The 26,801-nt window shown below is 40.3% G+C and overlaps 1 protein-coding gene across 1 annotated transcript; it reads left to right on the top strand.

The window, feature by feature from the left end:
* Positions 1-26,703, top strand: dhx36 (DEAH (Asp-Glu-Ala-His) box polypeptide 36). Its single transcript, XM_020636206.3, has 26 exons — positions 1-596; positions 1,994-2,154; positions 2,268-2,381; positions 2,552-2,768; positions 3,327-3,365; positions 3,508-3,678; positions 3,807-3,886; positions 7,283-7,357; positions 8,680-8,846; positions 8,942-9,023; positions 9,160-9,300; positions 11,949-12,054; positions 15,999-16,086; positions 17,042-17,097; positions 17,207-17,271; positions 17,930-18,073; positions 18,462-18,579; positions 19,674-19,772; positions 21,564-21,737; positions 21,871-21,957; positions 22,050-22,133; positions 22,291-22,390; positions 22,509-22,599; positions 23,669-23,789; positions 25,993-26,145; positions 26,231-26,703. The coding sequence occupies exons 1-26, from the start codon at positions 297-299 to the stop codon at positions 26,468-26,470; spliced, it is 3,273 nt and encodes a 1,090-aa protein (XP_020491862.2). The 5' UTR covers positions 1-296; the 3' UTR covers positions 26,471-26,703.
* The last annotated feature ends 98 nt before the right edge of the window (positions 26,704-26,801 follow it).

The raw sequence follows: 26,801 nt of genomic DNA on the forward strand, positions 1-26,801 counted from the left end.
CTGACGTCAACACGGTGCGACGTTGCAGAATGAATTGAAGCACAACAACTGCTGCATTTTGACAACAGCGTTCAAAAGCGGTTTAATACTTTAACTGTAAATGTCACTAAGAAGAGATGAGCTGTCGGTGAATTCGTAGGTTTTTCTACATTTCTATCTGTCAGTCTCTGGTTCAGAAGCCAATCTTTGATTATGTTGTAGCTTAGCAACGTCGCAGGGAAGCTAAATATCGACACAGCGGTCTTTTTGGTCTATTATCGGCTTTACTGAAAAGGCTTTTACTTTCTGACGGTGTTATGAGTTACGCGTATGGCGGTGGAGGCGGTGTTGGTGGTGGTGGTGGTGGGAGAAGAGGCAGAAGAGGAGGTGGAGGGCACAGAGATGGAAGTAGAGAGAGGTGGGACAGAGGAGGTAGAGGAGGCTCAAGAGGACACAGTTCTGACTTTGACCCGGACGGAGGAGGAGGAGGAGGAGGAGGAGGAGGAGGAGGAGGAGGACAACGGGACCGACCTCCTCCACACCTGAAAGGCCGAGAGATTGGTCTGTGGTACGCACGATACGGAGCTGTGAGGAGGAAACAAGCTGACCGGAGATCGGTATGGATTATTCTATTCAGCTTGATGTAGATGCTCTTTCACGTGGTGTTGAGCAGAACAGGTTGTGACCCGGATGTCAGTTTAAAACAGACATAACAAAGTGTTAATGAACTGTCAACCTGCTCCTACATACATCTAGCCTCTCTGCCGAAGTTTAAACTGCAAATGATATGCACTCTGAAGCAGATGAATAGAATAATAGAATGTCTTTATTTGTCATTATACAATTGTACAACGAAATTATTTGGCTTCACCTTAAAGTGCACACACATACAAGCATCCACAGCTAAAAACAACAAAAGAAGAAGAAGAAAAAAAAGGAACTCTCATTCAGGTAATATGGGCAATGTATGGTAGGCGTTATTTACAGGTAGTAGCATAACAGAATATAAATAGATATTGCAGAAATATAAAATAAATATTGCACAGTATGAGATGTAAAATATTGCAGAAATATAAAATAAATATTGCACAGTATGAAATGTAAAATATTGCAAAAATATGAAATAAATATTGCACAGTATGAAATGTAAAATATTGCAGAAATATAAAATAAATATTGCACAATATGAGATGTAAAATATTGCAAAAATATAAAAAAAATATTGCACAGTATGAGATGTAAAATATTGCAAAAATATAAAATAAATATTGCACAGTATGAAATGTAAAATATTGCAAAAATATAAAAAAATATTGCACAGTATGAGATGTAAAATATTGCAAAAATATAAAATAAATATTGCACAATATGAAATGTAAAATATTGCAGAAATATAAAATAAATATTGCACAGTATGAGATGTAAAATATTGCAAAAATATAAAATAAATATTGCACAGTATGAGATGTAAAATATTGCAGAAATATAAAATAAATATTGCACAGTATGAAATGTAAAATATTGCAGAAATATAAAATAAGATAAATATTGCACATGCAAATGCTGATTCAAATTAAAATGTACAATAGCAACATTCCTGGACATGTTTGAACGCTTATCTGTGGAAGAATTACTGCTGATATTGTTTGTGGTTAGCCATTGGGATCAGGCCACATCTTGTCTCTTAATTTACACAGAATGAACCCCTTAGGATTGTCAAATTACCAGATTTTTAACCTTGATATGATTCTATAAAGCATTTAAACGATGTTTGATACCACGTCCACAGCAGTAAAAGTCCTGGGCAAACAGTTTTTGGTTATTTCTTGTTTTTTAAGTACCAAGAAATGCAGGCAAACTCTGTACACTGTCTTAATTCCACCGTTGGCTTATACCATAGTAAAATTACCCGGAAAGATTTTTTTAAGAGAGCACCTGGAAACATTGCTTCAAAAAAGCTATGATGTCACAATTGGTTGGGGCTTAATTTAACCGTTGATGTGTGTGTGTGCAGCGGGCGGTGGTCCAGATGGATGAGGCCAGAGAGCAGCATATTACCAAGCTGCTAAACTCTGTCCAGAATGATCAACACGGTCCAAGGAAAGACGGCAGTGGTGCAAGAGCCTCTTCTTCTGGCAACTGGCAGACTACTCCCAGCAGTAGTAGTGGTCATTGGTAAAAACAGCTTGTCTAGCTTGCAGCAAAGAAATCTGCGTAGGAACATGAAGCTTGCAGAGCCAGTCACAAGACTGACTCTAATTAACATGTACCCCTCATTGTGTTTGCAGTTACTTTGATGGAGACAATCCTGAAGAGGATAAAGTTAAGGTTGAGATCAAATCTGAATCAGAGGAAGAAGAAATTGATCAAGGCCAGAAGACAACTAATCCCAAATCACGACGGTAACTTTTCAAGCTTTTTAGATACAGGCTGCGGAAGACGGAAGTTGCTCCAAATATATAGATTTATAGTTGATGTTACTCCGACCCAAAAAGGCCACCAACATTAGCTGATGTTTATCAATACTGTGGATATTTATAACCTTTTAATGTTTTTTTTTTTTTTTTTTTAGTTACTTCTCGAATGCAGCCACAAAAGATGAACCTCCAGAAAACTGGGATGAGGAAGAGCAGCTGCCGCTGAAGGAGGAGGAGAGAGAGAAACGGAGAAGTCAAGATAAGGATCTGGAGTTCTTATTTCATGACATTGTCAGAGACAATGCATTAGACAACTCCCTTAAGGAAGATTTGCAGAGCAAAACATCAGATCCAAAGTACAGAGATTTTTTGGTGAGTGTGATGATGAATATCAAGTTTTCTATGAAAGCTTCTTGGCCTGATGTGTTCAAATGACACGAAAAAAAACACTGACGCAGGGCAAACAAGCTGTGTCTCAAAATAAATCAAACATGTTATTGCTGTGTTAGCTTCTCTCAGATTTGTAGGTCATAAGATGTTCATGTTTACACTTTTAAAAAGTCTAATACAGGACTCTAACTCTACAGGAGTTAAGCTGGGTGATGTGGTACAATTAGTATCTTTATAGTTACAGGAACAATATCACAATATTCATCTGTTGTACAAAATATTGTTTTAATGTTTTAAACAGCAGATTAATCCCAGAATCACTATTCAGTGATGTCATGTTATCCCACTGAGTGAATGTTGACGAGTAAGAGGGTTAAAGACAAATGACAACACAGAATCAGTGAAATTGTAAAGAAATTAAAACAATATTTTGTAGAAATTGTATCCCTTATAAGTCATAAAGACAAAACGAACAAATTGAATCTGATCTTTGTGTCATTTCTTTTATTAACCATCTTTTGGTTCCTTTTTTGTTTTCAGAAATTTAGGGAGAAACTTCCATCCTATGGGAAAAAAAAGGTATGTTTTTGGTCTAATACGGGCGACTCCTTATCATTGATTACAATCGTTTTTCAAATTTGAAACCATATCATCCTCTATCAGCAGTATTTCCTCATCTGATGATCTTCCTCTCACCTGTTTCTATCTTTTCCACCCTCAGGAGCTGGTGGAGCTGATCAGCGGGAACCGTGTTCTGGTTGTGAGTGGAGAAACAGGATGTGGAAAGACGACTCAGGTCACCCAATTCATCCTTGACGACTATATAAACAGAGGCATGGGCTCGATGTGTCGTGTGGTCTGTACACAGCCTCGTCGCATCAGTGCCATCTCGGTTTGTACCTCTTTATTTATTCCAGTCATGCATTATGGTTATGCATTGCGTTTTTCATTTCATTTTTATTTTTTCCACAGTACTTATCGTGTACCTGAATGTCCCTGTATATTTGTGCTTCCTTTCAGGTGGCAGAGCGTGTCTCAGCAGAGAGGGCAGAGAGTATCGGCAATGGGAACTCTTGTGGATACCAAATCCGTCTTCAGAGGTAATGAAGTCTCTTCATTCTGTTAAAGTGGCAGTAAGCAACATGAAAATGTGTGAAGCCCCTCCCAAACATTCACGACAACTTTTGTCTAAGCAGAATGTCTGATCTGATCAGCTAGTTATGTTAGACTCTGTAATGAAAATAAAATGTATGTCGGTGTTATGGCTTCATCCGGTTCAACTGAAGGAGGCTGATGGACGCTGTCAACTAGTATTTACAGTGTATAATTCAGACTGGACAAGTTTGAAAAACTTCTGAACACAGAGAGGGGGTGTGCTCGCTCACACAGGTTATTCACACTTTGATTTAGAAGAACATTTCAATGTTGGTGGTGTCATGCAATGATCAAAATTCTACTGAAATGATGTTGCCTTCTGTAGCTTTAATTTTTACTTCTTTAATATTATTTCATTACAGCCCGACCGATTAATCAGCTAGCCGATAATATCGGCCGATATTAGCATATCCAGAGATCTGTATCGATTAATTTTATCGATATTATTAGATTTTTATTAAGACTATACCTAGCCTTGTTACCAACCTTCACTTGCTAGAGTAAATGACCATAAACCAGAAAATAAATATATATATTAGCTGATGACTGTACCAGCCTATTGACTAAGACTGTGAGAATGAGATTTCAGAGTTAATGAGTCAGCGCTGAGTTTACAGTCAGTCACACATCCTTTGCTGAATCAGAGTGCTGCTGCTGAAAATCCCGAGGGAGACTTCTTGCAATGCATAAATCGTAGTGATTCTACTGTTTGATCCTTTTTTAGGATGTAAGCCCATATTTATATTCTACTTATTTTGTTTATAGCAATAGTGTCTTAAACACTGCTTTTGTTTTTATGTGTTTTCTTAATAACATTATGTTGTACTTAAGCATTTTAAACTCCTTATTTCTTAAAGTCCTGCTATCAGTATCAAATAAATAGAAACATGAAATAATGAACATCAATATCACCGTTGTTTTTGACTCTAATGTGGTCTTTCTGTGGATGAAGGCTGTGTTGGCTACTTTCCCCTGATTCTCTCTTGGTTAGATTGCTTTCACTCACTCAGTCCTCACTGCCATTTTTTTTACTTCTGATTTTAAATTGTCTGCTGTTGCTTTTGTGCACAGCTGTGTCCATGTTGGAGAAAATAACAGAGCCAAGAGTCTTGGCTGGTCAGACTGAAGATGAAGATGATTCAGTTGTAGTTATAGTCTGAATTACTGTTCTCAGGCTACTCCTGATAAAATGAGTGGAATAATTACAAACACTATCAGCCTTTGAAGTTCCTCAGGAGCCTTGAAAACAAGCAGTTCTTTCACGAGGATTTGGTATCCTTTAGAGTTTCCTCTTAGTATCATACTAGCAGAGAGCAATGCTTTTTCATAGTCTTTCAGAAAACAGCAGACATTCCTATAAATGTGTTCTCTTTCTGTTTATCCAGTGGTATGTCGGCCTGTTCCAAGTTACAAGACTTTTCGTAACCTCAAGCCCTTTTTTACTCATGAACTCCTGACATGTTCTGTGCAGTTTTAGGTTATACAGGCCCTGATGTTTTTCACATTTTTTTTTGTTTCTTTCCTCAACATTTATGAGGAAGTTTCCTGCAAGATGAACACAAGAGTAGAATATTGGAAAATTGTATGTATACTAACATCTGCATTCCAAGCAGACAAAAGTATAAACCAGGAAAACTCAATGTGAGCAATGTCACCACTAACTCACTCGCAGTAAATGCTGGGACTATTACCTGACATCTAGCGCACATTTTACTCGGTGGCTGGTGGGAATAGTCCTGCATAACACTTGCAGCCCACCAGGTCAGAAATGGGACATTTTCAGGAGTGCAGTGCATGTGTGAAAGGGGGCTAAATATTATTAAGAGTTTCTAAATGGGTTTGCTGAATTACGACAGATACAGGAAATATAGAAAACCTTCTTTTTTTTGTAGGGCAGATGGGATAGGATAGGGATAAGGGTGTTAGGATTAATGGGTGGGATTAATAAACTGAGTGTGAGCACTTGGTAATAAATGAACAAAGGTGGTGAGAAGGGCACTTGGACAGAGGAAGAAGAAAGTTCAAACCTACACAATAAAGCATTCAAATGAGTAGAGAGGAAAGTCATTTGTGTTACCAAGGGCGACTGATACAGGAGATGAGAAAGGAAACAGGAATATATCACTGACTGTAAAAGGAACGAGACAAATAACACGGTGTTCGACTGTGAATGTAAGACCCTTTCCCAGAACGCTTATGTCTCTTTACTTGGATGTTCTTTTTGAGGGAGAGGGCACTTAAAGAAGCTCGTATTGTTCAGAGCGGCATCTTCATCACTGATGGTGTCTCTCAGTGGGAAAGGAGGCAAAAGCCGGCAAATTGTTCCTCAAGCTAATGCAACGTGTTGTTAATGCTGTTCAACCATCCTCTTGAAAATGAAAGGAGACGAGACTTTCTGAGTATGTGCAAGGTTGGAATACTTCGCAGGGAGCTGTTACCGGGCGACAGAAGCTCAGTCCTTACTGAAGTCAGCTGGTGATTGCTAAGTGAATTGATAATCATTATCAATCCTGTCTGCAGATAAGCATCATATTATAGAACAACTTCATTATTACAATAAGAGCTGAGGTGTGGGGCTTTATTGATATGCAGCAGGGCGGCCCCTCTGCAGTTTAATGCATGGCTGCAGCTCTCCCTCCATAATGTCTTCAGACTGACATAAGAAAGGTTAAAAACCTGCGTCATACTCAGTCCATGTGTTTATGTTTATTGTAGTTGTCACTGTACAGCGTTTTATTTACTGTCTGTTTTTTACTGTTTTAAAAGTGTCTATGCTGATGTATCATTTCTATTAATCCGTGGTTGTCTTCTATCATCAAGGTGTTATTAGTCTGATTTTATAACTGTTGGACCTTTTTTCAAATTGATTCAAAAGTCATGCATTCTCATCGTAATAACAGAGGAGCTCTGCTTTGTATTGGAGAAGTTTTCCATGATATAAACCTTTCACCACCGACTATTGCTTCTGAAAAAAGCATACTGTAAATAACTTTAAAACAAAACCCATTAAAACATGTTTCATTACTTATTAAAAAGCAATCTCTGTATCTGCAACATTTTAAAGCAGCTACGGTCTGTGCTCAATGTCAACGCTGTGTAGGGGCTGAGTTTTGCTTCCACCAAATAATCACTGAGCAACAAGCTTTACGATCTAATGGAAAAAGTTTGTGTGAAATCCTGAAATAAATGATGAGTTTGTATAAGCAGGAAAGATAGTGGAGTCACATGCACAGTGATGGAATTAGCAAAGAGAAAGAAACCATTTTTAATTTGAGGCTTCATTTCATATGACTTGGAAAATGTTAAATCTAGTTTCTTTTTTTTGTCCTCTTATTTCACAGACGGTTACCACGGCGACAAGGTTCAATCCTGTACTGTACAACAGGAATTATACTTCAGTGGCTTCGCTCAGACCCGTAAGTTCCCCACCTCGCTTCCTGAACGTCACCACATCTCCCACCTACATTTCTTCTTCTGTGTGTTTTTTTTTGATGACTCTCCTCCGGCTGTAGAAACTGTCTTTCCTCTGTGTCTACTTTGTACAATCCTCATTGATTTGTGGTTGACTCTGCTGTTTGTGGAAGAAGCATTAGTATGGGTCCCCATTCACATAGGCAGAGATATGAAGACACACACACACACACCCACCCACACACACACACACAGACCATCTGTTGACTCATCCCTGCATTCTGAGTATCTACAGGAAAACCACAGAGACTGAGTGAGAGTGCCAGCTTTACTTTTCGTCTTCCTCCAAGCCCTTTGAGAATTGGCAGCGACTCCACTGAGAGTCATTTTAGGACTACAGTGGTCTGACACAAATCCTCCGAGCTGACAGTCTGCATGGCCTGCAGCTATGTTTACATTGTCGCTATTTGTCTGCAGCCACCAAATTAGACGTGCATTAGCATTTTTAGTCGCACAGACATTTTAAACTAATCACTACTGACTAATGCGCCGCAGATAAGCTCTGAACACAGAGCATGAGAATTAAGTTGTGTTATAGGTTACACAAAAGAGAACTAGTGTGTGCACATCCAGACTGAATACATACAGGTGCAGAAAAATGTACTAACTGCAGATAAAAGGTCTGCACACTGTTCAGCTCCACATGGGCAATTTAATGTATGTATATGTCACACAAGTCATCAATTATGACTGAATGAACTTCAGGGAAACTTGAATAATAAGAATTAAAGAACTTACAGAGCCTATAAACCTTTGAAAAAAAAAAGATGAAGACAAGTTTTTGTAAGATGTTTTAAAATGTGGCAAATCTCTTTAAGCAGAATGAGTTGTGGTCCTTCATTACCTGAACCTAAAGATGTTCAAATCAAATGCATTTTCATCTATACTTCATAGTTAAAACAAAAAAATGTGAAGAAAAAAAAGCAATTTTACAAATATGAATGAGACCATGATCTTCATGGCAGATATATAACTACAATGAAAAATAAAAAAAAAGACACGCACATCCTTAAGTGGGTGCTGGATCCAAAAACATGAAAAGGTAAAAAGAAATGAAATCCCCACAGCAAGGAGCTCCTGTTGAACGGTTTTATTGATAAGTGATGTTTGGGGCCAACTTGCTCTTCCTCAGACTTGAGATTTATCGAATACAGCCATAATTGATACAAACCGGTATGTGCTATTATCAGGTCAAGTGAAAAAATAGAGCATTTGTTCTTAAATCAACCAGTGACTTATACCATCGCTCATTTGGTCTGTGTTTCAGATTGCTGTCCAGTATCAGCCACCTCGTGTTGGACGAGATCCACGAGAGAAACCTGCAGTCTGACGTGTTGCTCGTCATCGTGAAGGAGCTACTCGGCCTCCGAGAAGATCTCAAAGTGGTCCTCATGAGTGCCACGCTCAACGCAGAAAAGTTCTCTAAATATTTTGGTAGGCATCACCCACCGTATGTCCAATCATATTCTGCTCAGCATAAATCCTCCTTTTCATCTACCCCCTTTTCCCCCTGTGTTCATCACTTTCAGACAACTGCCCAATGATTCACATCCCCGGTTTGACGTTCCCAGTGGAAGAATTCCTGCTTGAGGACGTCGTGGAGATGACCAGGTAGAACACACATGCACAACGATGGTCATACTCTGAAATACAGGAACACACAAGTACAAAGATATATATAAATGGAACCACTGCTTCCCTTTTGTTTGTATGGTGTAATGCATGAACTGGTTTCTATGTCTCCCAGGTATCGCCCCCAGTCTAAGGACCAACGCTCCTCATGGAAGAAACGCTTTTGGCAAGGGCGAAACTCCAGACCTGAAAAGGAAGAGAAGGAGGTTGAATACCAAGACAGCTGGCCTGCTTATGAACGCACACTGCACGGCAGGTGAGAGCAGCAGTTTGGTTTAAGTAGCCCTAACAGCTGCCAGGTTGATAAATGTGTTGTTTTGGATGGAAAAGGGAAGATTTGGCTTTGTGAAAAAGCGTGTGTATTTTGAAAAATGTGGCCCTTTCATAGGTTAGTTAAATCTGCATTCACACAAGCTCCCTGTTATAATTCCTCCTGTCTATAAAGAAGTTTCAGCTGTGTGAGTGAAGAGATCAATCAAGTGGGTTTTTTCCTCAGTTCAAGTTTCAATTGAAAAACTTTCTTTTTTGTATCCTTTGAGAGAACTTCCTTTCTGACTTTTTTTTATAAATGGCTGAAAGAGTGGAAGCTATGTGCTCTTCATACCTCAATTTGCACAGCTAGGCAGCAGCTTAGCAGCATCAGACAACTCTCTGATTTGAACCAGCCTCTGGAGTGCTATGCAAAGAATTTTCAAACTTAAAAAAAAAAGTTTTGATTTGTTTTTGAATATTTCTCTTGCTATTTGCAGTGTGCTCTGTTCAAACGAGCTTTTGAGCTTTTTGTGCCTTTATTGTAGAGATAGGACAGTGGATAGAGTCGGGGGAGAGAGAGAGGTTGGGGAATAACATGCAGGAAAGGAGCCACAGGTCGGATTCAAAGCCGAGCTGCCTGCTTGGAGGACTATAGCCTCTGTACATTTGATTAGCAGTGAGCAGTGAGCATGCTATACTCTTAATCTGTATATTATTAGTATAGCATGCTCACTGCATCTTAATCTGTATATTATAATCCTAAAAACACACTTATTTAGTTATTTTGTAGCATTACATATTTATAGCATTTATTTATATTTATTGCATCCCATTAATCCAGCCATCCAGATTTACCTAATAATTCACTTTTTTTGTCCACATCTGTAAATTTTGCAATTACTGTACATAGCACAGAATTACTGTACATAGCACAGACTCTTGCACTCAATTACTGTACATAGCACAGACTCTTGCACTTTCTGCTTATTTGCACTTCTGGTGAGATGCCAAACCTCATTTCGTTACTCTATACTTGTATATGTGTAATGACAATAAAGTTGAATCTCATCTCATCATTATGGGGAGGAAACAATATCTGATACTGATATATCTCAGCCGATATCTTTCTTTGACCTGTGTTCAATCTGTATAGATAGATAGATGGATGGATGGATAAAGATTTACATATTTATTGTGTTAATCCGTCATATGTAGGTATCAAACACAGGGGTTGACATTACGCTAAATTTGCCAGTGACCATTGTAACCGCTGGCCCAGGAACGTTACTTTTGATTCGAAGAATAACAGTCACCAATTTAGGCTACTCTTGAACCATTCTGATGCAAAAGTAAATTACAACTTTTATTTAATTAATTGAGAACTAATTATAAAAATATTGTGCATTTATAGAAATATTGTGCATTTATAGTTATGTGCTCATGTTTATTCACCATGCTGGTAACTATAAGAGTCTACTTAATCTGATATTAATATGAGGCTGTGATAGAGCTGGAATTGTTATGATCACCTTTCTCTCCTTCTTTCTTCTCTGTGAGAAACTCTTCATCCTTAGATCTTTACTTTAGGAGCTCTCTTAAGGGCTAAGATGCTTTGTGAGTAACTTTTATCTTTATCAGGATCTAGTCTTTAACTTTAAGGGGAATTTTAGCTGCAGCGTATTCCAGCTCCTCCAGCTGTCTGCCACTGTGGATGACACTTTTCTCCCTTCTGTTTTCGTCATGCCCTGCTGGCACTCTCAACGAGCGCTTATGATACGTTGATGCTGTAGCAGTTATTAGCGCAACATTTATAAAAAATTACTGACAAAACACTGTTATGACATGAAAGTGCTGTGAAATTGAGAACGTGTTACTGTCTATTTCTTTTCAGGCAGTATTTGAACTGGCCTGTGCGGGCCAGCTGAACGTGCAATCAGCTGGCCCAGACTCTGTCAATCATTCATCCAGGCCAGCGGGCCAGTTATAATGTCGAGCCCTGAAACACTAGTTGAAGAGATATCTAATGAAGACAGGATGGTCATTCAACTGGAAATGTACGTGCATCACCGCTTGACCCTCTGGAAAGTGATAATGCTTGTTGTAATCCATACAGCACACTCTGCTGGTAAAAGAGAACTGCTAGTGTAATACAATGATACCCAAATGAAATGCTATTTGACTGGTGACTAAATCTAGTAATAGCGAATCGGCCGTGTTCTCATAGAAACCTGGCTGAAGTGCATGCAACATGTAAAACTTCTTAAATATCTTCTTTTTTTTCCCCATCGTTCAAAGCTACCTTGAGTCTCTCTGGTGAACACTGTTAGAATCATACGTCCTCTTCTTAATAACAACACTGCACAGACTTTTACAAGCTGTTGTTCTGACGAGCTCATTGACAAACTGTTGGTCTCACTACCAACAAACACAAAGTCCATGTTTGAAAAGTTCCATGATTCTGTTCACTGCCTTACATTAGAGCCTGAAAATGAAAATAATACATTAACGGGAAAAAAATGCAACGGAAACTATGACATTGATTCAAATTATAAGAGAGGATGTTAAGATCACAACTGTTATTGAAATAGTCTGTAGAAGTTGTGTTGCCATGTTAAAGCATTTATAATTTCTTTGTGTCCCCTTTTTCCACAGGTACTCTGATAGCACCATCAGCGCAGTGGAGTTGTTGGACGGCGATGATAAGATCGACTTGGGGCTGATCCTGGCACTGATTCGTCATATTGTGCTCAAAGATGAGGTGAGATCTATCCCTAACTAAGTGTCACATCTCCTCTGTCTTAGATTGTTAAAGCAGTAGATTTGTACTCAGATGTAAATTGTTTTCCAGAGAATCCGTAGTGCCACTAAAACTTTTCCCCTGTAGTTTAAACGATGTGTTTGAAAACTTGAAAATCTCTCATCGTTTTGATCAACGACAAGCCGACGGCAGTGTTCCCTGCTGAAATGGTTTCCGATTACATAATAGTCAACAGTTGACATGGATGTGGAAAGTGACCAGAAAAAAGAGAGTAGGATAGTGCAGTGGTAGGTAGATGGCAGATGGAAGGAACAGGATGGCTCGCTAGCGAACTCTGAGCAACATTAGATCAGAGGAAATAACACTGATCCTGGCAGCAGCTCTGTGCTAATGAGTGATTGAACAGATGCTCTCCCTACGTACGTCCAATCCCTTTTTTCTCTATCCAGTTCAATTTCCTTCTTTTTGTTGTGTGTCGCTTTCATTTCAGGCCTGAATTCAGTCTTTTGGTAATGTGCTCATCTCAGTCAGATCAAACTTCTTTCTTTGTTTTGTGACGGTTTTAACCTTTTCAGTATTTCTACACAGACTCCCTCTCACCATTTGAGCTGTAAAAGCAGAGCAAATGATGGCAGATTTATACTTTTTTTTTTTTTTTTTTTCAGTAAATTAGTCACATTTTCCAGTGCCAACATGTGTGAAAACAGAAAGCTAGAAAAGACTCTCACCATGAATTTCATTCAGTGTAGCATACTGTCAGAAAATAATGAGTATGAGTTCAGCCAAAGATCCTCCGTGTTCCAATCAAAGGAATTGAGACATCTGTTTCCCTTTTTTCTGTATTTAAAAAGAAATAAGAAAAAAAAAAGTTGGAACTAGTTCAACTTTCTGGTTAGTTTGCTGCTGTGTTTGTGAGAGCTGTGAATGAGAGAAGAGCAGAGGAAAGAGACAGGCCCAGAATAAGAAGTGACTTACGCAGACGGACAGAATAATTACTTCTTCCACCACGAAGCTGTATCTCTATTGGTCACGGCCACCCTGAGCCAGTCAACCAGCTGATTCGCCGTGGCGGTGTCAAACGGCCAAGAGGGAATTGGCTGATTCGGTGTGACGGCGCCGTGAACCGAGGATAGGAACCGTCTGCCAGGCTCTCGACTGTGATGATTGGTTTATTATGTTGCAGGGCTCTGTGATTAGACACCTAGGGGGGCGCGACATGCGGGCATTAATGAACACCTGCTGGGTGCAATTGTGTGTTTGTGTGTGTGTGTTTATGTGGGTGGTTTGTGTGATTAATAGTAGGCCAACACCACAGAGCTTACTGCACTTTCTTGATATCTAGTTGGGATTAATCCTTTTCCAGCATGTGTGTGAGCATGTGTTTCTATGAATCTCCCTCCTCCTTTCTCACACTCACACAAAAACAGACATTGACGAGATACAGATTTACAGTCCCATGTGTATGCAGGCCATTGAAGGACTGGTAATAATGATTAGGCTTAATTAAAAGGCAGGAGTACTCAGAAGCCCAGGAGCTACTTTTCAACATCTATTATTCTTCCTCTCTTTATTCCACTTGGGAAATGAATCGCTAACATTTTTATAGAGCTGCTAATTTTACACTAACGATGAGATGAGAATATTTTTAGTTTAAATGTAGTATTTGAAGACCTTTCTACATCAATCTTAATTTGATCTTTGCTAAGGTTTCCTAAGGTTATAGCTACTTAAGTATAGATAAATCTTTAGCTGATGTCTGTCTCTGTAAAAAAAATATCTTTGCAGTATTTGTTTCTTTTCTCCAGGCTGCACTCAGCTTCGTCATTAGCAGATGCTCTGAACCAAACTGTGCATCCATTTCTCTTGTATCATAACTTGCAGCCTTCCTTTTGGTTTGTCACAGGGTTGTCAATTATTTCTCAGCACCTTTACAAGTCCCCTGTTCCTTGATAATAATGTGATTATTTTATAAGCCTTACTTCTTGAGTACTGACTGTTACTGACTGATGGAATACCTAAAACTGCCTACATTGCATTTAAATCCTCGGAGGGTTCTGTCCACTTATTGTTTGATCAGATGTCCTTCCCTCTAAATCAGACTATGAGGGAACTTAATTTAGAGAGGTTTCTGTTTATGTCAAGTCACTGAATATGTACTTGAACTCTACATCCACACGGGCTAAGCAAATCGATGATTTGGAGGTCTGATCCAACCGTCACAAAAGTCTTTAGCTAGACTTTTACCTCTCCTTTGTCGCCCCCTGGTGGTGGAACAAACTTCCAAACTTTTCCATCTGCAGAGTCCCTTTGCACCTTTAAGAAAAAGCTAAAGACCCAGCTCTTTCATGAACACCTACACACTTAATGATGATGATCATGATATTGAAGATGGCGATATTTAGGTTGTTTTTGATGCTGATTAGAACTCTGAAGAGCAGCTGTCGATGTTGTTACTATCACCAATTCCTCCTGCCCTGCCCTTTCAGAGTTTCTTAACTACCTCAGCAACCTTTGCCAAAGATATCAGCAAGACTTCTCCCAGATATTCAAACTCTGCTTCCATATGAGAGGACATTTTGGTTGGATTCAGGAATTTGTCAAGTGTTCTTTCTCCTGCCCATGATATCCCAATTCTGAGTCAGCAGTTCTCCTTCCCTGCTGAAAACAGCCTGAGCCAAGCCATGCTTTCCCCTCCTGAGCTATCTCAGGGTTGACTGGCCACACCCCGTATTAGTATTCGTCTACAACCACTTGATCTGCCCGCAGCCCTTCCAGACATTTTTTATCTGTCTGCAGCTTCCAGAGCCTGATGGATTCCTACTTGACTAAAAAGAAAGTTGTACTGCTACACATTGGTATAAGGTTGAGAGAAAAATATATCAAACACATTTGTTTTTCTCAAAAGTAGCTATTAGAGGTGTTGAAGTAGGACTTGAAGCTGTTTATTGGCCCTTCTTGATGTTGTCTCCTCCTCTCTAGATCCTTGCTTGTGTTGTACTTGCTCTCTGATGTGCGTCACTTTGGACAAAAGAGTCTGCTAAATGAATTGTAGAAATGTAGAATATTAGTATTGGCAAGAATTACATACAAGTAAGAAACCTGAGTTAGTGTAGGGACAAAATCATCCAACAGAAAAAAAAATATTTTAGTACAGCGCCAAAAAAAGTATGGAATGCACATGTCATGGTCGGTCTGATAATGTGGATGTCTGTTTTGTATGATGACTACCGGTAGTTTAAAAAAACCTGAAAGTATCTTCACCAGCTGTAAATGCCTTTTTCACATTCTGTCTATTCATCGTATTATCCCGTATGTCCTCTTCTGAGTTGCTGCAATAACAGAGTTGATCCTTGTCCAGCAACAGACACAGCTTGATCTCATTTCATCAATAAGGAGAAAGTTTATCGTTGGGGGGGAAATAACTAGCATACTTTTAGTGGACAGCTGTTTGCAGCTGCTGACAGACAACTGATTTACTCACACTGGACTTCTTCCAACTCTATTAATCACCGTCATCTGTTATCCTGCTGATGTGTTTTTTCTGGGTTTATTGGCGTCTGTCCATATTTTATATGCAGTATATTAATATTTATTTGACTCATTAGTTCTTGTTTGTCTTTTTGCTGCTTTGAAAGAATCATGTCTATGCCTGTAATGATGAGAAGCAGAGGCACTCTTGTGGTGGTAAGCCTAGTTGTCATAATGATGATGTTGGCAGGCAGTGTCAGGTCCCATTGTGTGGCTGATGGTGGAGGTTTGGAGCGCAGGACAAGCCGTCTCCATCTGCCTCCCATCAGCTCCTCTGAGGGCACGGGCACCCTGCTCACTTGGCTCAGTTGTAGCTGAGACTCTTCCGGTTAATGGCCCTTTCTTTCTGTTGGCAGTTTGTTCTTTTTTTCCCCCTACAGCCTGACTTATTGTTGTCTCATGTGTTTGTCTGACAGGAAGGAGCAATCCTGGTCTTCCTGCCCGGCTGGGACAACATCAGCAGCCTCAATGACCTGCTCATGGCTGAGCAGATGTTCCGATCAGGTATACACATGAACAGACACAAAGAGAACATGTCAGCATGGAGGGGAATAGAACAGACTTTAAAGTTGATTTACCACAGAAAAAGGTCATCAGTCACACGTGCTATTTTTCAGTCTTTATGGCCTTCCTGATTAAGAAGATAACGGTGATCCAATGTTTAATTTGAAATTAGATTTAGTGTATGTTAAAGGGCAACTTCACTCTTGTCTGCCATTTCTTAGACCTACAAATAAATAAGTCAATCAAGAAATATTTTGCAGAAGAATTGATGATACAATAATCAATGTTTTAGCTTGTAGCCCTGATAGTGTGATGTGAATACTTACAAAGCCTCCATTGACACTATGAGAAAAGACGTTACGGTGAAGCAGACGACATGTTGCGTTAATTGGGTGAAACTTTAAGGAGCGATTTTCAGATTCAGGAGTTTTTGTGATGGGAAAAGAATAGTAGTAAATTTCAGATTAACCAACTAACCTAACTGTTTTTATTCTTTTATTTGTGTAAAACCAGAATTATTATTCCTAGAAGATTGTTTGTCACGAGTAGATCTTGATATCAAATGGATTTCAAAATAAAATGTTTTTTTATTTATTTTGGCCTTATTAAATATTTTGTTAACATTTGATAGCATTTAATAGATTTTTTTTTGCCAAAGTAAAATACATAATGGGGGTACATAAGTGTTGTAGCCAAGACCACACTGACCGAGTACAGAGTGTACCGAGACAAGACCCAGTGAAAATGCTGTTGATTCCAAGACCGAGACCAAGTCCTATTTGGAGTACTACAACACTAGGTTACATTATTGCATTTTTATTATTTTCCAGGATATTAAAGGTTTGAATGTTAGACCTAGTTAGGCAGCTTCACAAATGAGATGTTATCTCATGTTAGCTAACAGTGCAGGTGGTGCTTTGTTTGACTTCTTCTTTTGTGTCCTCTTGTGTCGCAGACCGGTTTGTTATCATCCCCCTGCACTCCCTCATGCCAACCGTTAATCAGACGCAGGTCAGCATTCTCCTGTTTCCCTCTTTGTCCGTCTCTGAAGACTCTTCTCTTTATTTCATCTTCAATATCGGACATGTCCAATCTCATTTTTCTCTCTCACGCTTCTTAGGTGTTCAAAAAGCCTCCTCCAGGAGTTCGAAAGATTGTGATTGCTACCAATATAGCTGAGACCAGGTGTGTGTGTGTTTGAGTATTTTTGGGATTTCCAGCTATTGATCAAAAACACTTTGAAATGTATTCTTGGCTTTAACTTTTTACTGAGTTTGGGGGAGGAAAAATGATGAATCTTTGTCTTTGCGTGTATGTGTGCGTGTACAATGGTGTACCATGAATACGTCATATTGGCTTGGATAGAGCTCTCTGAGGCTCTTGACAGGCAATTTGTAAAAGCATTCACAAAGTTTCTCGCACACTCTCACACAAACCGAGCAAATGAAGAAGCTGCCTGCACTCCCGTCACATCACTCCACTAAATATAGACTCTCAATTTGACAAAGAGCTAAATGTTATTTTTACTTCTGTGTGTGTGTGTGTGTGTGTGTGTGTGTGTGTGTGTGTGTGTGTGTGTGTGTGTGTGTGTGTGTGTGTGTGTGTGTGTGTGTGTGTGTGTGTGTGTGTGTGTGTGTGTGTGTGTGTGTGTGTGTGTGTGTGTGTGTGTGTGTGTGTGTGTGTGTGTGTGTGTGTGTGTGTGTGTGTGTGTGTGTGTGTGTGTGTGTGTGTGTGTGTGTGTGTGTGTCTTAACTCGGCATTCTTAGTCGAATGCTTTGAAGACTTTTTTTCTTTTTCTGATATGGTTTTTACTCCAGTCTTTTTTTTTTTGTCTCTGTCACAGCATCACCATCGATGACGTTGTCTATGTGATAGATGGTGGTAAGATTAAGGAGACCAACTTTGACACCAACAACAACATCAGCACCATGACAGCAGAGTGGGTTAGCCTCGCCAATGCCAAACAGAGGAAAGGACGTGCGGGCAGGTGTGTTTGTGTTTGTTTGTCTGTACACAGGGCTGAGTGTGGATGTTTTAGAATTAGAGTGTATTTTTTCGCCCCAGGGTGTGCAATACTTATCTTAGAGGATGATTTTTTTCCCCATTCTTTTTGTCATCTCAACTCTCTGTCAGTCTCCCCTATTGGTACCCTCCTTCCTGCTTTCCCATTTGAAAATCAGAAGCATAGACACTTCCAAGTTGTTCCCTGTCATTGACTCGAGATGTCTCTTCTAGCTGGCTCTGACTTCAAAGTGGAAGTCCAATTAGCATGGACTGCTAACTGCGTTCAGTTCTAAACCATTGATTTTAAATCAAGCTCTTTTCACAGAACTAATAAAACCCTTTTTTTTTCTGTCATCCGTGCACATGTCCAGAGTGCGTCCAGGGAAGTGCTATCATCTGTACAACGGTCTCAGGGCCAGCCTGCTGGATGCCTATCAATTACCTGAAATTATGAGGACGCCACTGGAGGAGCTCTGTCTGCAGATCAAGGTTGTGTTTGTGTAGAAAAAGAAGCAGAGAGACAGCTAGAGGGAGAGAGAGAGAGAGAGAGATAGTTGTACGCTTGGGAGTTGAGATGAGGACATGATTGCTGTGAATGAGGTTTGTAAGTGCAGGGGAGGGGAACAGTGCTGCAGTTTTTTCATTTTTCTATTTGGTTTGGGTTGAGTTTCAGCCTCTCTACTGCCTAATGAGAGCGAGCGATGGACGTTTGGAGCTGACTCATGTCCCCTTGCTCTCTGGCTCCTTCTCCTTTTTTTTTTTTTTTTTTTACTAACAGTATAATCGCTCCTCTTCTGGGTCTCGTTCTCTCACATGAATACTGGCTTTCTTCTTAAGTAGCTTTTTTTTTTTTCTCTCTTTTGTTTTTCTCTTTTTAAAATCCTTATTTTCCACTCAGACATATTTCAACCTGTGCTAATGGAACATTAGGTCAAAGTTCACTCAGATGTAGTGTTTGCAATGATTGTTCTCGCCAGTCGATTTATTGGATATGCATTTGAGAGTGGGCCTTCCGCAAGTCGGAGCGCGTGCTGGTGTGTGTGTGTGTGTGTGTGTGTGTGTGCGTGTGCCTGTGCGTGTGTGTAATGTGGTGTTTGAAGCTGGTAGGTGAGAGGCGGACTAATGCACCAGCCTGTCCTTAAAGTGAGAGAAACACTGACGACATGCTAACCCCTGGGCAGACACTCTAATGCACAAACACTCCCAACACCACGTTCTCAGTCAGGCAGACTCTTTGGTGTGTTACAGGCAGATATTTGGTGCATTTAGAAATCTCTTCTTGATGTGAAAATGAAAACACATTTAGAGACCCCGGATGTTCACAGTTACACCTTTATCACCACATTAAATCAGTGTAAAGCCCAGCACTTAATAGAAGCATGTTTACGGTATGTATATCCCTCTATATGTTGCAAACAGCAGTATGTGCACAGGTTAAACAATCAGAAAATATGCAGAAAGCTTAGTCCTGTACAGTACTGCTTCAGCTATGTATTGTCTGCCAGCCACAAAAGAGGGGAATGAAATGTTCTAATAATCACCTGCTGATGAATGTGTGATGTCATATGATGTGTACTCCCTAGATATTAAAGCTGGGGTCCATAGCTCACTTCTTGGCAAAAGCCCTGGACCCTCCCACTGAGCAGGCGGTGTCCCTAGCCATCAAAAGCCTCATTGACCTGGTGAGTAACGGTAAAGGTGGTTGAAATATTTTTAAAGATGAGTTAGGACCAAATGGGGAACAATTGTTAACTGAAAGGTGTCAATTCAAGATTGATTTTGAAAGGACATCTGACATTGATTTTCTTCTAATCCGGTCCAAATATATTCATAAAGTACGTTCAAAAGCAGCATCGTTTGTGCTGTGCAATCATATATAAAGGGTGCTCCGAGACCGAGACCAAGACAGGGTGAGACTGCAACAAGACCAAGACCATAAATATCACTGAAAAAAAATTAAAAAAAAAAAAAAATTATCTTGTGTGTAGAGGGCGTGTCGCTCACTTAGACCGCGGGATGAAAATCAAATTATGAATGAATTGAAGTTATCTTTCTTTTTAGAAAGGTGCGTTTTCCTTCTATTCACAGTAATGATGTGGAAAAATAGCCAATCAGTGGTGGTCTTGACCGGTCTTGATTTAAAATCCAGAGTTGCTTTCAAGTCAGATACGAGCCCTTTAAAAAGACAGATTTTGAGTACTACAACAGTAATATAGACTCATAAATAAACCTACTAAGGAATTCAAACATTTCTAAAAGTATGGTAAACAGTTAGAATAAAAACAGCTCAAAGATGAGGCATCAAAGGTCATCTTGAGGTTTAACCGCTCTGCCTCTATATGTTCAGCTGCCCCCCTCACTGCCAAATCCTTAATCCAAAAAGTTTTTTTTTTTTTTTAACCTTTAAATTGGCACCAGTTCTTCTGGGGGTTGCTGATAGTTAGCTTGGGCTTCATCTGACTGCATCAAAACGTTGTGAGAGCAAGATTCACATCATGAATCTGAGCCATGTCTCCTTTCAACAGGTACAGTGCACACATGCTGAATGAGAGATAGTTTCTTCTTTAGATATTAAAAGCTCTTTTTTTATTGTTATAATTTCTGAATTTTGCAATGTGTGTATTGATAACATTGCTATTCATCGTGCAGCCCTAGAAAAAAAAAACACGAATCAATTAAACTAAGTGGTGAGCGCTTGGCTGGAGGTTTTGTTCAATGTTATGTCTTAAAAAGAACGACTGATACTGAACTATGTCGACATTATAAAGGTCACATCTAAACCTGTTGAAGTTGAGAGTATAATATAAGCCTCAGAGGGCACGAAACATGTCTGTTAAGTTCCTTTACAAAAATCCACTACTGCCCCTTGTGATGTCATGAAGGGAAAATCTCCAAACGGCCTGTTTGAGCACACATTTTCTGAAAAGTATAACAAGCAGAAGACAGAGAGGATGGACTTTTCTCATAGTTGTTTTTTTTTTACCTTGAAATCATTTCAGTTTTCTGTTCGCCTCCTAAGTGGGTGCTTGTTTATTTTAGTTTCACCTAACTGTTTTCAGAAATATGTCTATTTTTCAGAATGTACATGACAAACGGTAACTTTAAGAAGGAGAAACTTTCTCTTTTTAATTGTGGTCTCAAGGTCTCCAGTCTGGGAGGATTTTCTTCACCTCTGCCAGTTTTAATGGTGCTTTCTTTAAACTTTCTCTGCAGGGTTGAAAATACCAAAACAGTGCGCCTGCAGAGAATTTAGTATTCATAAGAAGAAGATTGAAAATCTTCAATATTTCATGCTAAGAGCAAAACCAACCCAGAATGTTTTTTTTCTCAAGAACATTGCCTCTTATTGTGTTAGCAGTGCAAATCAGTGGAATTTTTTTTTCCTTAGCGGTTTTCTTGTAACTTTTACAGAATGTAATCTCTTTATGTGTCAGTATTCTGAATTTAACCTCCCCTTCTCCGTGGTTTGTTAGAACGCCCTGGACAACGAAGAGAATCTGACACCTCTGGGCTTCCACCTGGCCCGTCTACCTGTGGAGCCTCACATCGGCAAACTCATCCTGTTTGGAGCTCTGCTGGGCTGCCTCGACCCCGTGCTCACCATCGCTGCTTCACTCAGCTTCAAAGACCCCTTCTTCATCCCACTGGTAGGACACACAGTTTACAGAACATGAAAGCGTAGAGTGGCCAATGAAACACAGGCACAATTGAACATAATGCTTTATTTCTTTGCAAAGTCAGTCTTAAAGAAATGTTCTGTGACGCATCTGTCGGTCTCAGGGTAAAGAAAAGATGGCCGACATGAGGAGAAAGGTCCTTTCCAAGAACTCCAAGAGTGACCACCTCACTATACTCAACGCCTTCCAGGTAAAACAGGCCAGCATCTGTCACATTAACGTCATCTCTTTCTGCTTCATGAGTTTATCCTTTTAATAATGTATTATCCGTCGATCGGTCAGGGCTGGGAGGACGCCAAACGGCGTGGTGCCAGGTATGAGAGGGAGTACTGCTGGGACAACTTCCTGTCTGCCAATACACTCCAGGTGAGCCGGGCTGATTATGACAGTGCTGCGCTCCACACTGGAGGCTCTGTCAACAAGATCAGGGGTCGCTCCACGGTTACTTTTTCAGTTGTACTTCTGTGTGTGTAGATAGGGAACTGTAGCCTTTCAATCAATAAATGATCCTTTTATTATCCAGATGCTGAACAACATGAAGGGTCAGTTTGCTGAGCATCTAATGCATACAGGCTTCGTCAGCAGCAAGGAGTCCAGAGACCCTAAATCCAATGTCAACTCGGGTAACTGAGGAGCTTTTCATATTTGGATTCAGCTTTTTAATTTCTTAAAAAGGATTTTGAAGCAGTTTGAAAATGTGTTTCTTTCTCTTTTCTCTCTCTCTCTCTCTCACTTCCTCAGATAATGAAAAGTTAATCAAGGCGGTGATTGTTGCTGGACTATACCCAAAGGTGGCCATGATCAAACCCTCCCACAGCAGAAAGAGGCCAGGGTGAGTCTGCAGATTCAAAGAGGGGGATGAACACAGAGATAGGAAAGGGCTGCACAGCACTAACGAGAGAATGAATCACACGATTGGAATGATCAATCTGAAGACCCTGAAAAATGGCCTTACGCTGAAATATCTCTTAAGACTGCTTTCTGTAAGAGTTCTGTAAGGTTGCTATGACGATAACCTGAGGCTGTGCATTGGCCATGTTAGTAAAATAGTGAAATACGGCTGAAGATCAATGCAGTCATCATAAAAGTGCCCTCAGGCAGCCTGTCATTGGCACCTTTGTGAGAAATCCAGACGCATTCAGCAGAGTGACAGACCGACACGCTCAAACTACTGCTGTCACTTTTTCCTCTGTCTGCCTCTGTCTCAGTGACAGCGTTTAGACCCAGATGTACAGCAAAGTTTCTGGCGCATTTCCCCTGCATGTGATCCCCAACAGTAGTGTCGCTTAGCCAGTTGTAGTTTTTCTCATGTGTGTAGCACAGCTCTGCAGTATTCAGGTCATTCATTGCTTGATCAGGCACTTTTTGTTTGATTTGGTGCAAACTCCGACATCTTTATGGTACATTCAGCCTTTTTCCCCCCACAGACAAACCCTCTGGTTCTGGCATGCTTTCACACAGAGGTTTGGTACACAGTGTTACTTTCAGGTTTTAGATGATTTGCACACTGCGCCAAAAGAACTCTTCCACACCCTCTGCCTGTAATATAAACAAGGGAAAAGCTTTTAAAGGAATGCTGATAAAACCTCTCTCTTTATATCATTTCTAAAAAACAAATGGGATTGTCGGGATGAAGGAGTTTCATTGCACATCAACAAAAATCGTTCCTCTGAAGCAGTGAATTAAAGTCTTTTCTGCAGCGTACTGTGTATTACAGTAGTCCATCTGATACCTACCCTGCTACAACAGTTTCAACATTAAAATAACCAAAAAGAAAGAATCATTCTTGATGCTGATGGTCTCAACTCATCACAGAAGCTTAAATATTATTAATGTGATTTTTTTTTTTTGACAGTATACCTTCCACTTACAGCCACACTCTGATGTGTTGTCTCTCTCAGGGTTAAGGTGTACACCCAGGCTGATGGAAAGGTGTGCATCCACCCCAAATCTGTCAATGCTGAAGAGACCGAGTTCAACTATAAGTGGCTCATCTACCACCTGAAGATGAGAACAAGCAGTGTGAGTAGGGGAGGGGACTAACAAACCTTTCATGTTGTATTTCACCACCACCACCACCATTATGTATAAGACAGAATATCAATACAGCAGCACATCATCATCCTGACTTGTGTGATACAATGATTAAATTGCTTGTGTCAAATATTGACATTTTAATTATGAAATAAAAACTGCGCCCCTGTAAGGATTTCTCCGCCAGTTAGACTCACCGCATCCCGACTTCATGACGCCTCCAGTGGGGTTTCTAACATGAATGACGGTAATGTAAACAGAAGTTAACAGCAGAATAAAGAAGAGGAATAAGACTGCAGGAGAATGTTGAAAAGCAGTGAACGAGGTTAAGAGATGAAGCATGATAGGAATGAAACTGACACCAAATGACATTAAGTACGTTTATCTTGCACTTTACCTCTTAGGGGAATTTCATATTCTTCATTAATCAGATGTGGTGATGTATCAATAGATGCCTGTCTGGCAATTATGATTGCTTTATCATTAGAATGGGGGTTTTGTATCTTGTCGCGTCGTTTCGTATCATGAGTGACCCTCCGATTCTCTTGATGTTAAAAAAAAGAAGAAGTGTGTGTTTTTTCAGTGGAGTGCTGTTTTTTGTCTCGTTTTGATTTCGGCGTGTAAGTGCAACGGAGGACCGCCGGTTAAAGGTTGAGAGCGGTGCCGCAGGAGCTTTGCACTAAATGAATATTTGATTAAAAGGCTTCCTTTCAACTCTCAAAGGCTCTTGTGCTTCAAAGCTTCCAAACACAATGTAAGAGATGGTCGTGGAGGTGGGTGGGAAGGGAAGGTCAATGCAGCTACCTGACTCCCTCCCCCCCCCCCCCCCCCCCCCCCCACACCTTCCATCTTTGTTGTTTCTGTTAGGTTTCTGTTTGTGAACGCTCTGCAGCAGGAGAAAAAAAAAACCCTTTCATGTCCTCCCTGATTGCCTCGTGTAACTCAAGTCTCTTACTTTGTTGCGTTCATCATAATGAAAAAATAAATGCCTTTCAGGATGTCATCATCATTATTTCCACCATGAGTTTTTTTTTTGTTCCCCCAGTCGTATGTAAGAGGTTTTTCATGTGTTCAAGGCTCTGCATGTGTGTGTATTATAATAGAAAACAATATTCACAGAGTGGGAGATGGTCAAGGTCATTTGTTTTCTGAAATAGAGCAGGAAGTACTGGATAGAGGTTGTATAAATTTTAAAAGAATTGAATGCGAGGGATGATGTCAGACTTTATCTCCACTGACGCACTCGCCCCTGATGGTCTGTTACATTACACATTCATGGGGCACATGCAGATGTCCCTGCTCTCTCCTTGTGTTACACATCCGTTGTCTTCTACACATCTTTACCTTCATCTCTCTGACACTCATTTCTTACACTGTCCGACTCTCTCTGCTGGGACTGAGGTCTCTTGTTGCTTTTGACCTCAAAGCCAGACGGTTTTTGTGAGTGTATGCATGCATACAGATTAGTGCATTACATTCCATCTGCATATCTTCCATGTGCTCTCTGAAACGCTCGGCATTTTAAAGTATTTTTAGAAGGAGTTTCACTCACCGTTAATCGGTTGAAACTTTGCTGTCTTTCTATTTGCATTTAAATCAAATCACTTGACATAAGCAGCCGTCGGTTAGTTTAACGCAACGGAAAGTTGATGAAAAGTAGTGTAACACATTTACGAGACACACAGACGTGGCGTGATCAATCAATCAAACTTTATTTGTGTAGCACTTTTCATACAACAAATGTATCCCAAAGTGCTTTACATGAACATAAATCAAACATCAACATGACTCCCTCCCCCACCCCTATCCCACAATCCAAAAAATAACTAGATCAGAACAGGTACTGAGGAAACGCTACCATTTATCCTAAATGAAGAAACACAGGAGGTTCAAAATGTAATAAAACTAGATGAAATGAGATTCAGTTCAAAGCGGTACTAGAAAGGTCTCGAGTTTGCTTTTAAAAATGTTTACATTGTGTTCTGCATGATGACATTTCTCTTAACACTGGAGGCACTGAAATGCATTCCCAACCTCGCTCAGCCTTTCCAGCACTAATGGGACACCTCCAGCCCACACCACAGAGTAGCTGTCGGTGTGTCATAATGATGCTGCTCCCTGTCACTGTGTGTTTCATTGGTTAAACTAATGTCATGGTGTGTTCGCGCCGTCTCTCCTCCCATGTCCTCAGATCTTCCTGTACGATTGCACCGAGGTGTCCCCGTTCTCCCTCCTGTTCTTCGGAGGAAACATCACGATCCAGACAGAGGAGGACCAGGAGACCATCGCGGTGGACAAGTGGATCGTCTTCAGATCGCCAGCGCGCATCGCTCACCTCGTCAAAGTAAGTGTAGGGCGCTCTCTGCGGTCAGCTCAGTCAGGATGCTACTAGTGTTCTCTGTCTCTGATTCCTGTCTGTTTTTCTACAGAGTTTAAAGAGAGAGCTGGATTCTCTGCTAGAGGACAAGATCCGGAGCCCTGCTCCTGTTGACTGGCAGAACCGTCAGTCCAAAGACTGCGCTGTCATCACAGCCATCATAGACCTCATCACCACACAGGAGAAGCCGTCAGGCAGCGCTCAGGGCTACGACAGACCGTGGCCGTCTGCCCCCAGAGGACATCACACTTACTTTAATGACAAAGATGATGAAGATGACGACGACGATTAATAGATATGACCGGCTCAGAGCCTCGGAAAAGACTGAAGGCCAAACCCAAGATTAAAGAGTTCTGGATACTGCACTTAAACAACTCCCAATGTAATTTTTTATTTTTCCCTATCTGGTCAGATCATGCAAGGACCAATCCACGTTTGAAAACACCCAGTAGCTGCTTTCTTTGCTTAAACAAAAAATAATGTCACTTACTGGACTGCATGATAAATAAAGGATGTTCCATCAGAGCTTCATCTAAGATGACATTCATAAAGTGACTAGCTGGAGGAATAAAGTAGAGTGCTCCTCTTTGGCCTGTCTAGCAGTCGAGCCTCTGCAGGGAAAA

The sequence above is a fragment of the Labrus bergylta genome, chromosome 11 (genome assembly GCF_963930695.1).
Source record: "Labrus bergylta chromosome 11, fLabBer1.1, whole genome shotgun sequence".
NCBI classification, from domain to species: domain Eukaryota; kingdom Metazoa; phylum Chordata; class Actinopteri; order Labriformes; family Labridae; genus Labrus; species Labrus bergylta.